The 15,740-nt window shown below is 43.1% G+C and overlaps 1 protein-coding gene across 2 annotated transcripts in view; it reads left to right on the top strand.

Moving 5' to 3' along the window:
• The window catches only part of LOC137378098 (tyrosine-protein phosphatase non-receptor type 1-like), a 169,902-nt gene that overhangs the window by 127,657 nt on the left and 26,505 nt on the right, over nt 1–15,740 (top strand). For both annotated transcript variants that reach the window (XM_068048193.1, XM_068048194.1), the window contains 2 exons: nt 6,042–6,142; nt 8,820–8,918. In XM_068048193.1, the coding sequence (XP_067904294.1) occupies nt 6,042–6,142; nt 8,820–8,918 (200 nt within the window). The remainder of the gene's footprint in view (nt 1–6,041; nt 6,143–8,819; nt 8,919–15,740) is intronic.

The following is a 15,740-nucleotide window of genomic DNA, read 5'->3' as shown; positions in this document are numbered from 1 at the left end:
CTTTCCTTTTTTCATGTTGTTTGGTGTGGTGTAACAGTCCACCTTTCGGGCAATGACCCTGAGCTCCAAGCACCCATTGAAGCAGGTAGACTGTGGCGGGACAGAACCTTATTGACCGGGGGCTGCCCGGTTTGAGGCGGGCGGTAGCTGTCCAGTGAGGTGCAATGACCTCTCCCACCGACAAAGGCAACCCGTGGCGCCCAGTTTCTACGCCAGTTTATCTGGACTTATAACCCGCAACTGCTGCCTTCCGTGTTGTGTCAATCGCTGTGAGGTAACTATGGAGTGACCTCTCCATGGCGCATGCCTGGGCAAATTTATGGAGGTTGAGAGTTGCCCAGTCGTCAAAACCCCCCTCTCGGCCTTTCTGGTGGGGTCCAAAGGAGTGCAGGGCACGACGGTTGGCACCAGTATGGCTGCAGGAACTGCCGGAAACATGCCAAAGGTGACACATGACCGCCTACGGGGTTCCGCTCCGGATTATCTGTTAGGGTTTACTCCCTTAGCCTTGGTCTCTCCCGAGACGCCCACAAGGCAGTGGGGTTGTTGGGACCCCTACACAGGTGTAGGATGGTGCCGGTGGGAGGAGGGGATGCGAGGGGGAGGGGCAGAGGGAGGGGGGTGCGAGGGGGAGCTGGGAAGGGGGCTGTAAGGGGGTGGGGGGTGCAGGGGAAGGGGATGTGGGGGGAAGATGGTGCGAGGGGGGTGGACTGGGTTGTGAGGGGGTGAGCTGAGAGGGTGGAGCAGGGAAGGGGACGGGGGTGGGGGGGGGAAAGGGGGGGGGGAAAAGCGGGTGCAGGTAATGAGCCATTTCCTCAGTGCCCACCATCGACGTCCGGAAAGCTCATCCACGTCCTTCGGGAGGTGAAGCATCTTTTGGCAGACTTAGAGGTGATTACATTCGTTAAGGGTTTTTTTGTTTGCAGTGGTTTAAATAAAGGCATGCAGCATTGCCGACAGTGCGCTGCAGAAGCTCTCCGAGCCATCTCCCGCGGGCGCTTTGAAGTTGCGGCCAGGGGGCCGTTCGTGGATTTTTTGGGTGATCGGGGCACCTTTTCTCAAGACTTCTCTAGGGTCCTGCTGCTCCTCCTTCACCTCAATGGACTTACCGCACGCCGTGGCTGCAGACACTCTGGGCGGTGAAGACAGCAGGATCAGAGGTTAAAGTGTCGACAGCTGTGCACTTCAGTTTCGGCCGGTTCAATTTCGTTGAGAAAAGAAAGAGCAGGTGTGGCTGGGGGAGGGCAGTGGGCCCAGGTACCATACACTAAACTAACTGTTAACTTTGAGTTAGAGCTAAAATGAACTGACTTAAAGAGCCAGGGGAGTTTAAACAGTTTAAGAGGGTAGGTTGGTGGGAGAAAACATTAGGAATGGGAGCAGATGGCCATGGATATCGTTGAACAGTAAGGGAGCTTCCCAGGGAGCTTACAGCCCAGGAGCCATCTTGCAACAGGGCAGAGAATAGGAGATTAGTATTGATGAAGTCAAGTCTAAAAGTAACAAAGGTATAAGTACTTTTCAGTGGGGGTGGACTGAAGTAGTGTGGAAGCCGGTAATGTGGCAGGGATGAGAGCAAGCAGTCCTCAAGGGATGATAGGTGTGGGATTTAAAGCTCAACTGAGGGTTGATCTGGCTGCCAAGATAGAGTGGTGTGGTAAGGGGGCAGAGTTTGGTGGCTTTGATTTTTTTCCCATCTGATGCTAGTTGTCAGGCAAACCTATAGGTATGATTAAAAATGAGAATACAAGAAAATAAGGAAAGCAAATAGTGGATTTGAGAAGGGAATCTCAAAATCTTACAGTAATGAAGTATTTTGCAAAAAAGAATTTTGAGGAGGAGGTAAATCCTGAATTCGCTAAAGCAAGATGAGAGATATGAGGTGGTACATTTAGGTTTTTTTTTTAATAAAAACTTGTACTTTTGGAGAAAACTTGAGTGTTCAGGTTCACAAGACATTAAGAGCAGCACCTCACGTAGATGAGGCCATTTAAAAAAAAACTATGGCATGTCATTATGGCAAGCAGTATTGAATATGCATATTAATATATTTAGGCATCTATCTATAACATGAAGTGGACTCGGCAGTTTTGGTTGCCGCACTTTTGGATGGATGTTTGTGAAATACAAATACAAAAAAGTGACTTGGAAAATGGTGGCTGATTTCGATAGAACAGATGAGATGAATTTGATTAGAAATGTTTAAAAGTATGAATAGATGGAACATAGTAGATAGAAACAGACTGGGGTGTCTGGAATGAGGAGACAGATATAAAATTAAATAGAGATTTAGAGCAGAAAACAAGAGAACCTTTTTCTGGAACAGGGTTGAGAGCTGGTGTAAGACGCTACCAGAGTTGGTGATTGAAGCTGTGAACATACATTTTAAAAATAAATTCGATAGAAGGGAAGGTGACTTAAGGGATTTAGGACAGGGCAGGCACATGTGATTAGGAATACCACTCATGTGGAAGCTAAACACCAAAACAGACTGGTTGGACCAACTGATTTATTTCTGTTATTTCCATGTAATCAGTTGAAAGAGGTGATGGAGCGAGGAGAACCGGGCAGCAATAGGGCAGATATGGAAGCTCAATTTGTAGCTGCAGATGATGTCACAGAGCAGTAGGACTTCGGGGTCTGAGGGAAGAAGTAATCGGGTGAATGTGGGAAGAGAAACCATTGCTGTGGTTATGTTTGGAATGGTGGAAATGGAACTATGCTGTATGACAGGAAAGAGGTGGGGAAGGATGGTGTCAACTGCTGAATGTGAAAGGTTGAGAACAAAAAAATACATCATAGTCACAGCAACAAAGGATGTCTTTTATGACTTTGATTTAAAGCATTTAAAAGTGCAGTAGCCAAACTGGAGAGAATTGACCAGGAATTTCAGGAGAGATGGGTGTGGAACTTGAAGGCAACAATGTGTTTAAGGACCTTCGAGTGAAAAAGTTGATATGTCGGAAGGGTCGAATTTTTTGAGGATAATAGTATTGAAATAAGGATGGGCAATTCTTGAGAGGGAACCATTGAAATAAGCCAGTGTGGAGGCAGAGAAAGAGTTGGGTGGGTAGTTGTTGATTTGGGGAGGGAATTGAGGGAGCAGGAACCCATTTATAGGACAAATCAAGATATATCCAAGAGAGAGGATACCGAACTAGAAGTTAAACAATGCTTTCATAGGGACAGCTAATGGGTGTTTAAAAGTATTGCCTGTTATACTACAATTTAAAATAGGGTTTCTGTGCCAGTATGCAAGACAATAGGATGAGTCAGACATGGCTCCAAAGTAGAAAATAATTGTTTCTGAATTTCTCAGTTATAAAACATTGCATCCAGGTCTGTTTCTTTTCAATTTAAAGTATAATACTGCTGCATTCAAAATATCAGTTAAACATTAGAAATCAAGATACTTTTTACATCATGCATAAAAAGGAATAATCTACTTTAATTCATACTCTATTATGAAAAATAAAATTGGAAGGAAATTAAACTCCAATTAATACAATAAAATGGCATTGACTGTACTCCACATACATTAGTACCTGGAAGTTAAAAATTCTCGACAGTAAGTGGGTTTTGGAGACCTGTAGGGTAATTGTGCAATTAAATCTTAGAACCATATGTTGACGAAAACGCGACAGTAATAGAATTTTTTAATTTAAATGCTTATGGAGCTAAATTTGTAACATTACGACTGACGTCTAAAAGGAAGATTGAGGAAGGAATACTAGTTGGATAGATGGTAAATTGATGTCTAATCAGAAAGGGTTTGTAATCATAAAAATCTATATAATTAAAAACAGCCTTGTCTAGCTAGTGTGCAGAAAACTTGGGAATGTTTGAGGTGTCTGACTCCACACTGTGAAGTATGCAAATTGACTCATCTCATGTTTAATTGTGGTCCCTTTCCTATTTTATACCCACAATATGTTCGAGTATGTGCATCCTCGGGTCACTCTAGCCTCTTCTAAACCCAGTTCCTTCTGAGCACTCTCAGACTGCAGATTTCTCCGTCTACAGCCTCTCCTATGCCAGCCTTCCTTCCTTCCTTGCCCCACTCTACTTCGTCTCGTGTTCTAGTGGTTCCTGGATACCCATTCCTTGCCTGATCCTGGTACTCACTTCAAACCCAGTACCCATTGGCTGCCCTTTTGTTGAATAGCTGAGTTTTTTTAAAGGCCAGAGAAATTGAGCACACTTGGTAAAAATAAATCTGAGAGAAGTGCAAATGGTAGACATCTGGAAGAGAGACCTGCTCAAAGTTCGCAGAGGGTCAAATTGAGTGACAAGTTGATTAAAAGTTGAGAGCCAGGCAGGAAGAGGGGGAAAGTGTAGAAGATTGACCGATGTGACCTCATAAATGGTAGGGTAGGTAATTGCAGGAAGATATTTTTATAAATCTGTAAGGCAGTGCCTCAAGTAGTAATCAAAAACAGTCTGAGATTTTTATTAATTAGGCCACCTACTTTCTCAAGATGTGGCTTACCTGTCAGGGAGCCAAAAGACCCAATGAACTGCATTTTGGTTTTAAGTCCGGCCCATAGAAAAAGATGGGATGTAAGGTGCAGGATTAAATGGAATATCTATTCTTAAAGGTCCTGGGTCAGGAAGCACAGAGCCCACTTAAATGAAACTTCACACCCTAGGGCAGAAATAAATTGAGAGAGACGTTTTTATGGCAACTGCAACGACAATTCACAGGATCCAGGTTTTCACCTCATCCTTTTAGTTTGAATTAGTTTGAAATTTTGAGGTGGAGATGAGAACCTCTTAACTGTAACACTCCATATTTCAAAACTTGGATTATACTGCATATAAAAGCTCTAATCTAGTTATTGAATTTCTCTCCCTTATTTGTACTTGTTTATTGTACTTCTCTTTCCAGGAAAACCCCTCCCCACAGGCTTAAAAAGAGAAGTGTGTATGTTTCATGGGTTTTATGCTGAATTAATTTTTAATGCAGTGTGATCAATTATCCAAACAGGAGTGTTTCTTGAACTCTTCAGATAAATTGCATCTCATTTTAGTTTATTTCGCTAATTGTATACATAATAAAATTGGTACACTTGTAAATATCTGAAGGGTTTGCCTGCCTATGTTAATTTTGTTAAAATGAAACTAAAAGCAGTTTTATGATATCGTATCGACAAGCCAGTACCATATTCAGACCATTTCAAGATGGCCTGTCACAATGTTCTAAGATATTCCTTACTGTTTGTTTTGGGTAAAATGCTTGGTTCTAAAGAATGTATTATGCATTGCCACAAACAAAGAAGTAAAATTTCATCCAAATGTTTAGTTTTTTTTTTATTCATTCATGGGATGTGGACATCGCTGGCCAGGCCAGCATTTATTACCCATCCCTGATTGCCCTTGAGAAGTTGGTGGTGAGCTGCCTTCTTGAACTACTGCAGTCCATGTGGGGTAGGTACATACCCACAGTGCTGTTGGGAAGGGAGTTTCAGGATTTTGACCCCGCGACAGTGAAGGAACGGCGATATAGTTCCAAGTCCGGATGGTGTGTGACTTGGAGGGGAACTTGCAGCTAGTGGTGTTCCCATGCATTTGCTGCCCTTGTCCTTCTAGTTGGTAGAGATCGCGGGTTTGCAAGGCGCTGTCTGAGGAGCCTTGGTGCGTTGCTGCAGTGCATCTTGCAGATGGTACACACTGCTGTCACTGTGCATCGTTTGTGGATGGTGTGCCAATCAAGCAGGCTGCTTTCTGCTGGATTGTGTTGAGCTTCTTGAGTGTTGGAGCTGCACCCATCCAGGCAAGTGGAGAGTATTCTATCACATTCCTGACTTGTGCCTTGTAGATGGCGGACAGGCTTTGGGGAGTCAGGAGGTGAGTTACTCGCCGCAGGATTCCTAGCCTCTGACCTCTTGTAGCCATGGTATTTATATGGCTTAATGTTAATATACTGTTATACATGTGTTCTTCCTATGTAGCTTGATTGGTTCTTCCTGGGTTTTAATGTGCATTGTCAAAAATATAGTAAATGTATAATGCTCACTGCTCTTTTTTTTTTAAATATAAAGTTGATCACAGTCGAATTAAGCTACAGCAAGGTGATAATGATTATATCAATGCAAGCTTGATTAAAATGGAAGAGGCTCAAAGGAGCTACATTCTGACTCAGGTGAGAAATTTTAAGAGCTGTACATAGTGTTTTGTTCTCCAAATTGGTTTTATTTTATCCTAATATTGATTATTAAGCCCTCAGTTAATGTCTGAAGTACCATTTTGAGCATTTGGCATGAGTGAACACATCAAGCTAAAGGAAGCTGATAAGGAATTAAATATTTTCCCTGTTTATACCCGGTGCAGTGCAGTCATCTTGAATATTACCCAAACACATTTCATTTCATGTCTTTCTCCAGCAGGGAAGAAACTTTTGTCCCACCTCTTTTGGGACTTGGATCAAACAGCATCGCCATAAATTTAAAAAAAATGTATCTCTATGTAATTAGAATTGAAAGTGCCAAAAATATTTGCTGATGAAAATCTTTTGTTTCCTCTTCTGACTGCATCTAAATCTGAAGTTTGATCAAAAAAAGTGTACAAATTCAGTTGCTGGAATTTAGTGGCACCTGTTATGAAAGTACAACATTATAACAGTATAACATTATGTAAGGACAAATATTTGTATTTCCACCTTGTTTTCAGTATTTCATGCTGCCAGAAACCAGTGCCAAATCTAAAATTATAACTTACCTTAACATTAAGGTATACTTTTTAATTTTCCTGTAACTGAAGTGATATAATTCAGAAAGTAGAAATTCATATTGTATTAAACTGCTTTGATTTTTGCATTGTGACCTAAACCATTAACTCTTATAGACACGAATTTGCACCATGCAGCAATAACGTTCTTTTATTGCATACGGTAGTGTTTTTTTAAATGCTGCAGCTCTTTGTTCCAATACCCCTCATAAGTACACTGCAAAATTGCAATGTAATCTGCTTCTAAGTCTGTTTGGAAGGAAAGTATCTGCCAATGCATATAGATCTTGTTTCTGATTTGAATGTTGAGCATCCAATGCCAGAATAACAGTTCAGTTCCAAGCAAACCCTCTCCACCACCCCACACCCCCAGCATTTAAAAAAAAAACTACTTAATCCATTAGAATTGTCCTGGGTTGATGTATATCTGTTGTGTTGAATATTATGAAGCAGTTAAAATCATGCAGTACTTAACTAGCAGAACAGTTTCAGTAGAACTGAAGTTTGTATCCCTTTTATAGTTTTAAAAAGAGAGATTTGGATTTATATCGCACCTTTCCCAACCTCAAAGTACTTTACAACCAATGAAGTACTTTTGAAGTGTAGTCGCTGTAATGTAGGGAAGTGCTCTGGTTAATCGTTTAATTACTAGTTAAGGATGTGGTCAACAATAATTGTCTTCTATAGTTTCCCACTAGGAAAAGATCTAAATTTTCAGTATGTGCTTCACTGCATGCTAGTCACCATATTTTAAGATGGTCTGAATTTATTCTAACCATCTTTTAAAGGAAAAGACTTGAATGTGTGTAGTGCCTTTCATAACCTCAACATCCTAAAGCACTTTGCAGCCAATGAAATACTTTTTGAAGAGTAGTCAATGCTGTAATGTAGGGAAATGTGGCAGCCAATTTGAACACAATAAGATCCCACAAACAGCAATGAGATATATGACCAAGTCATTTGTTAGAGATGTTGGTTGGGTGATCAATATTAGCCAGGACACTGAAAGAACTCCCCTGCTCTTGTTCGAATAGTGCCATGCGATCTTTTATGTTCACCTTTAAAGGGAAGACAGATCCTCGGTGAAAGATGGCACTTCCAGCAGTGTAGTAATCTCAGTATGGTGCTGAATTGTCAGACTGGATTAAATGTTTTGGAGTGGGGCTTCAATCCATAACTTTCTGACTGAGGTGAGAGGCCTACCACTGAACCGAGGCTGACAACTAGAATTTATTGATCCTCAGTGGAGATTTTTAAAAAATGTTTGGTGTAACCAGTTAGAGATGTGGGAAGGATCACTCGAAGGGTTCTACAGTTGATATCCATTGAGCCCTTCCTCCTCGCTCCTGCCTGTAATGGGAATTTATGGGACTCTATGGAAGAACTCTACCAATGAAAATAGAATTTTAGACCATGAAGGAATTCTGTGGTTAAGTATTCACTGATTTGCTGTAGATTCTTTCCCATTTAAATGGGGTTTCCCTGTAGATTCTTCCCCATTTTAATTTTTTTGCTAAACTGAATATAATTTGTACTTTAACTTTGGCTTTTCCACTTCTTTCTATGTCCCCTATCATTGTCAGTCAGTTGAAGCTTTCAAATCTCTGATAGAGCCTTGTGGGCGGCGCAGTGGTTAGCACCGCAGCCTCACAGCTCCAGTGACCCGGGTTCAATTCTGGGTACTACCTGTGTGGAGTTTGCAAGTTCTCCCTGTGTCTGCGTGGGTTTCCTCCGGGTGCTCCGGTTTCCTCCCACATGCCAAAGACTTGCAGGTTGATAGGTTAATTGGCCATTATAAATTTCCCCTAGTATAGGTAGGTGGTAGGGAAATATAGGGACAGGTGGGGATGTGGTAGGAATATGGGATTAGTGTAGGATTAGTATAAATGGGTGGTTGATGGTCGGCACAGACTCGGTGGGCCGAAGGGCCTGTTTCAGTGCTGTATCTCTAAACTAAACTAAACTAAACTAAACTTTGAGAGTTACAGAAGGAGTTAGCAACTTTTGATTTTGGATAATTGTTCTCGATTTTGCATTGTACTTAGTCACATAGAATGACAGCATGCAAGAATTAATTTTTGTTGCTTTTACAGGGTCCTCTTCAGAATACTTGTGGTCATTTCTGGGAAATGGTTTGGGAGCAGAAGTCGAGGGGTGTTGTCATGCTCAACAGAGTAATTGAAAAGGGATCAGTAAGTAGTGAATATACTTTCATTCACCTTATGAATCATTGAAATTTTCAGCTGCTCCACACAATCTGTAGTCAAGAATGGTATGAAGCTAGTAATTTTGTTGCATCATTCATTATGGGAGAAGACTTCTTGTTGGACTGTAATGCAAAGGTTTTGGTTAATTTAAATAATAATTGAAAGGTAATTGAAATTTAATCTACAATCCCAATCTGTAAGAGTTACTGAGTAGCGAGGTGTTCCGCAAAGCGTCACCCAATCTGCGTTTGGTTTCCCCAATGTAGAGGAGACTGCATTGTGAGCAGCAAATACAATATACTAAATTGAAAGAAGTACAAGCAAATCGCTGCTTCAACTGAAAGGAGTGTTTGGGGCCTTGGATAGTGAGGAGAGAGGAGGTAAAAGGACAGGGATTCAATGTCCTGCGATTGCATGGCAAGGTGCCGTGGGAAGGGGGCGAGGTGTTAGGGGGTAATGGAAGAGTGGACCAGGGTGTCGCAGAGGGAACGATCCCTTTGGAATGCTGACGGGAGGGGAGGGGAAGATGTGTTTGTTGATGGCATCATGCTAGAGGTGGTGGAAATGGCAGAGGATGATCCTTTGGATGTGGAGGCTGGTGGGGTGGAAAGTGAGGACAAGAGGAACCCTGTCGCGGTTCTGGGAGGGAGGGGAAAGGGTGAGGGCAGAAGTGCGGGAAATGGGTCGGACACTGTTGAGGGCCTGTCAACCACAGTGGAGGGGAATCCATGGTTGAGGAAAAAGGAAGACACATCGGAAGCGCTGTCATGGAAGGTTGCATCATCAGAACAGATGCGTCAGAGATGGAGAATGGAATGGAGTCCTTACAGGAAGCAGGGTGTGAAGAAGTGTAGTCGAGGTAGCTGTGGGAGTTGGGCTTATAATGAATATTAGTTGACAGCCTATCCCCAGAGATGGAGACTCAGAAGTCAGGGAAGGGAAGTGTTGGAGATGGACCATGTGAAGGTAAAAGGATGGAAATTGGAAGCAAAGTTGATAAAAGTTTACCAGTTCGGGATGGGAGCAGGAAACGGCACTGATAGTCATCAGTGTACCGGAAAAAGAGTTGGGCGAGGGGGCCCGAGTAGGACTGGAACAAGAAATGTTCAACATATCCCACAAAAAGACAGGCTTAACTCGGATCCATGCAGGTACTCATAGCAACACGTGAATGGAGTTGAAGGGGAAATGGTTAATGTGAGAATTGGTTCAGCCAGAGAGAGGAGGGTGGTGGTGGATGGTGACTGGTTGGGCCTTTGTTCAAGGAAGAAGCGGAGAGCCCTCAAACCGTCCAGGTGGGGAATGGAGGTGTAGAGAAATTGGACGTCCATCGTGAAGAGGAGGCAATTAGGGCCAGGAAACTGGAAATTGTCAAAATGACATAGGGTGTCAGAAGAGTCATGGATGTAGGTGGGAAGAGACTGGACCAGGGGAGAAAAGATAGGAAGAATTAAGTTCAGTGGGACAGGAACAGACTGAAACAATGGGTCTGCCAGGGCAGTCCTGTTTGTGGATTTTAGGAAGGAGGTAGAGGCGGGCTGCCCAGGGTTTGCAGGATGATTAGGTTGGAAGCTGTAGAGGGAAAATCTCCCAAGGAGATGAAGTCAGTGACTGTCCCTTGACAGTAGTTTGGTGTTCGGTGGTGGGGTCATGGTCCAGGGGAAGGTAGGAAGAAGTGTCTGAGAGTTGGCATTCAGCCTCTGCAAGGTGGAGGTCAGTGCACCAGACAACAGCAGCACCACCTTTGGCATTAGGTTTGATAGCAATGTCAGGGTTAGACCTGAGAGAATGGAGTGCAGCATGTTCAGAGGATGACCGGTTAGAGTGAGTGAGGGGAGTAGCAAAATTGAGACTGCCGATTTCTCGCCGGCAGTTCTCAATGAAACGATCAAGAGCGGGTAAGAGGCTTGAGGGAGGGGTCCAGGTGGAGGGGGAGTACTGGAGGCAGGTGAATGGGTCTGCTGGTTAGGGGGAGGATTCCTGGTCAAAGAAGTGAGCACGGAGGTGAAGGCGACGGAAAAAGAGCTCAATGTCATGCCGAACGTGAAATTCAGTGAGGTGGGAGCGTAAGGGGATAAAACTGAGTCCTTTGAGTACAGATCGTTCAGCGTTAGAGAGGGGAAGGTCAAAGGGTATAGTGAATACACGGCAAGGGGTCAGATCAGAAAGGATGGGGTCCGAGGCACAGCTGCTGCCAGACCTGCTGAGTATTTCCAGCACACTTTGTTTTTATTTCAGATTTTCAGATTTATGTTTAAAAGCAGCTTTAATTGAAGTGCTCTTCATTTTAATTCAGTCAGGGGATGTGGGTGTATCTGGCAAAGCCAGCATTTGTTGTCCTTCCCTAATCGCCTTTATATTTTAAAAAACAGGTGATACTGAATTCCACCTTGAACTGCTGACATGGACACGATGGGCCGAATGGCTCCCTTCTGTGCCATTATGACTTTATGGGCTGTGTCTCACCCCAGTGGCGTGGGTCCCAGCGTTAGGCCAGAGGCAGAGGGGTGACCCCTCCTCGACCCTCCGGAAGAATTTCGCAGCGGGCAGCCAATTAACTGCCTTCATTGGAACCCCCCCCCCCCCCCCCCCCCCTCCCTTTTTAAGGACAAGCATTCTATCTCGAAGTGCTGCTGGCCAATCAGGGCCAACAGCTGAACAATGCCAGCAGTGTCACTGGGACTGCTGGTAATGCAGGAAGCCTGGGATGAGGAGCAGCCATAGAGTCCTGGACCTCTGGTAAGTGGGGCGAGCTCGCCAGGGAAATCAGGCAGGCCGCAGGTTAGGTGGGGTGTTAAGGGCATGTGGTAACACAGGTGTGGCCTTTGCTGCTGGGGCTCTCTGTGGGCCACAGTTTGCCCATGGAGAATGGCCCTGCCCCCATCAGCCCACGCGGAGGCCACCTGGAGTTACTGGGCAGCCACCTCACATGGTGGAGGCACCTCCCGCCATTGATAAAATGTCATTGGTGGTGGGAAAAGGCTCTTAAGTGACCTTCCCCACCAGGACTAAATTCTGTGGTGTCAAAAAGATGACAGGTGCTCCACCCCCAACCTTCCCTCACAATTTTATGGCACCCACTACGCACCTCACCCCCCCCGGCCTCTGTTCCTGTCCCTATAGGGCTCATAAAATTCCAGCCTGTGACTCTATGCTGCAGTCTGTATGGTACTATCACAGTGCTGGTAGTTAGGGAGTTCCAGGATTTTGATGTTTTGATCCAGTGAGGATGAAGGAATGTCTATATACTTTCTAGTCAGGATGGTGTGAGAGACTTGGAGATGGTGATGTTCACACGCACCTGCTGCCCTTGGTTTTTTAAGTGGTAGAAGTCGAGAGTTTGGCAGGTGCTGTTGAAGCCATGGTGAGTTACTGCACTGCATCTTATAGCTGATCCACTCTGCAGGCACAGTGTGCTGGTGGGAGTGAATGTTTATGGTGATCGATGTGTTGCCAATCAAGTGCGGTGCTTTGTCCTAATGGTGTTGCATTTTTTAAGTGTTGGAGCTGCACTCATCCAGGCAAGCGGAGGGTATCCCATCACACTCCTGATTTGCACCTTGTAAATGGTGGAAAAGCTTTGGGGAGTCGGGAGGTGAGTCACCTGCTCCAGAATACCCAGCCTCTGACCTGCTCTTGTAGCCACAATAGTCATGTGGCTGTTCCAGTTAACTTTCTGGTCAGTGGTGACTCCAACAGGACGTTGGTGGGGAAATTGAGCAACGGTAATGCTATTGAATGTCATGGGGAGGTGGTTAGATTCTCTTGTCGGAGATGGTCATTGCCTGGTACTTGTGTGGCATGAATGTTACTTGCCACTTACCAGTCTAAGCCTGGTGCCCTGGTCTTTTTGCATGTGGTGTGGACTGTTTCATTATCTGAGGGGCTGTGAATGAAACTGAATACTGTGCAGTCATTGGCAAACATTCCTACTTCTGACTTTATGACAAAGGGAAGGTCATTGATAACGCAGCTTTTCTTCGTCTACCTTATTCAAACTTGTCATAATTTTGAATACCTCTATCGGATCTCCCCTCAACCTTTTTCATTCACTCTTTTGTATTTTGTTAAATTTATAACTTTTGGTTGCCACATCCCCAACCAGTAGAAATAGTTTTTCCTTTCATACATTGTCAAGACACCTCATAATTTTGAGCATCTATTAAATCTGTTATGACCAGGTGAGAAATGGGTCGAGGGGTCTTTTGCTGTCTTTACCTGGTTTTCGTGTAACAGGGTTTAATTTTAAACACACTGTTTTGAGCTTCCCTTTTTGTGAATTCTTGTTCACAATTTTCCAATTATAAGACAAAGAAACCAATTCACACAGGTTTTCTCAGGTTTAAAGAAGAAAGATAAAATTTTATTAAAACTTAAACTCTAATACGGTTCACGCCTACGGATATATGACGCGCCCATGCTAGCATGTCCACGCGATATGCACATGCAGATAGGAACAGAAAAGAGGAGGAAAATATAGTAGAGAGGGGTTTGAGGTAATATCTTGTTATGGTGCTTCGAACTCCTTTTGTAATTAGTCTTGCTTTTCATTGGGGCCTAGTAATCGTCTTAAAACCTTCTTCACATTAGAAACTTTTCTCTCTTTGAATTTCGCGTTATAAAAGTTATAAATTTAACAAAATACAAAAGAGTGAATGAAAAAGGTTGAGGGGAGAACCGATAGAGGTATTCAAAATTATGACAAGTTTGAATAAGGTAGACGAAGAAAAGCTGCTTTATCAATGACCTTCCCTTCGTCATAAGGTCAGAAGTAGGAATGTTTGCCAATGACTGCACAGTATTCAGTTTCATTCACAGCCCCTCAGATAATGAAACAGTCCACACCACATGCAAAAAGACCAGGGCACCAGGCTTAGACTGGTAAGTGGCAAGTAACATTCATGCCACACAAGTACCAGGCAATGACCATCTCCGACAAGAGAATCTAACCACCTCCCCATGACATTCAATAGCATTACCATTGCTCAATTTCCCCACCAACGCCCTGTTGGAGTCACCACTGACCAGAAAGTTAACTGGAGCAGCCACATGACTATTGTGGCTACAAGATTCTGTTCCATGGGAAGGAGATGGGACAGGCAGACACGAGAGGAGGTAATTCTTGTTTCAGTTCCAGGAGAGATCTTTACTCCATGAGCGCACAGCTTTGTCTCAGTTCAAATCCTTTGTTGGAATTTCAAATTCTCTGCAACAGCCAGTTAGTATGTGACTAAAACTGGTCTGACCACTTCTGTGTATTGAGGAAGCAACAACTGGGTCCCCATTGTTCCAACATTGCTAGTACTAGATAAATGTCCTTCCAGTCAGGGCTTGCAATTTTAAGTTTTAATGTTCATGTGGCAAAATATATGTGCCGCAGTTGGTAGGTGGGAGCATTTGCCTGACAAATCTCTTGCTGTTCTTCTCTGCTCTAATGAAAAGAGCCCCATTTTCTTTCGGTGCTCTTCATAACTAAAGTTGTTCATCCCTGGTATCATCATGCTACACCTTTTCTCCATCCTGTTCCTGAGTTTGACATCCTTCCTAAAGTAGGATGCCCAAAATTAGGCACACTATTTTAACTCTGCTCTAACCAATGATTTGTATTGGTTTAGCATTGCATCGTTGCTTTGGTACACTACACTCTGACCAGATTAATAAAACTGTTTTTTTTTTAAATTACCCAATTATCTAGTTTTCCTTCTTCTGAATTTAATGTGTATTTGAGGCATAAAATCTCTGTTCTTCAAATCTCTCTGCTCTTCTCATTTAGTGCATATTTCCTCTCCTTTCCCCTTCCTATAATTGTCACTTCATGGTTCTCTGCTTTAAATATAATTTTACATCTTCCTCCGTCTGTTAACTGATAATCTCGTCGAGTCACTTAATCCTGGTCATAGTTAGCCTATTTTTTTGCTCATCTGCAAACTTAATGTTCTGTATACCCATGTCCAGATCATCTGTAACAATTGTACAATGACCTAACATTGATCCCCGAGTGGACAACACTGTTCACATCAATTACCACTATTTTTGTTCTTCAGACAATTTCATATCCATGCTCCCACATTCTGTAATATGCAAATCAATTTTATCCAAGAGCCACCTCTGTAGTACTGTCAAAAATGCTTTTGAATATGCAACTACTGTATTTCCTTTATCAATGCAGTGTATTTTCCTTAAAGAACTCCTTAATTTATCAGACATTACTTACCTTTTATATGTCCATTTTTGCTGTCTTTAATTAAGCTACTTCTCCCAAAGTATTACTTTAATCCAGTATCATGGTCTCCAGAAGCTTGCTCACTACTGGTATTAGGTTAACCTGTCTATAGTTACCTGGTGTATTCCTTTCTCACTTCTTGAATAGATGTGCTACATTGGTAACATTCAATCATGTGATGCAAATTTCTGTCCAAAATATTTGAACAATTGTGATTTGAATCTCTGTTGTTTCCTCTCTGATTTCCCTCAAAGTTCTAGGAAGTGTGCCATCAGGGCCCAATGCCTTTTCCACTTGAGTTCCAATGGGGTTTTTCCCCACATTCTAATTAGTTATCCAGTGCAATTAGTCGCCTGTTCTTGCAAACTTCCATTCCCAGTATACAACTCTTCTGTGAAAAATAACACAAGAGCTTGTAATTCCATTGTTTCCTCAATGAAATTTCCTTTATCTGTAATCAGCTGTATCCTTCTTTCAATGTATCCTTTTAGCATTGCCTCGAGTTTTTAATCGAGATTTGGAACAGATTTGACACTGGTTATTATGATTGCATTTTTCTAATGGCAATGTTATGCATACTGATA

The sequence above is a fragment of the Heterodontus francisci genome, chromosome 16 (assembly GCF_036365525.1).
Source record: "Heterodontus francisci isolate sHetFra1 chromosome 16, sHetFra1.hap1, whole genome shotgun sequence".
NCBI classification, from domain to species: Eukaryota; Metazoa; Chordata; class Chondrichthyes; order Heterodontiformes; family Heterodontidae; genus Heterodontus; species Heterodontus francisci.
This window is presented reverse-complemented; position numbering and strand designations above follow the sequence as displayed.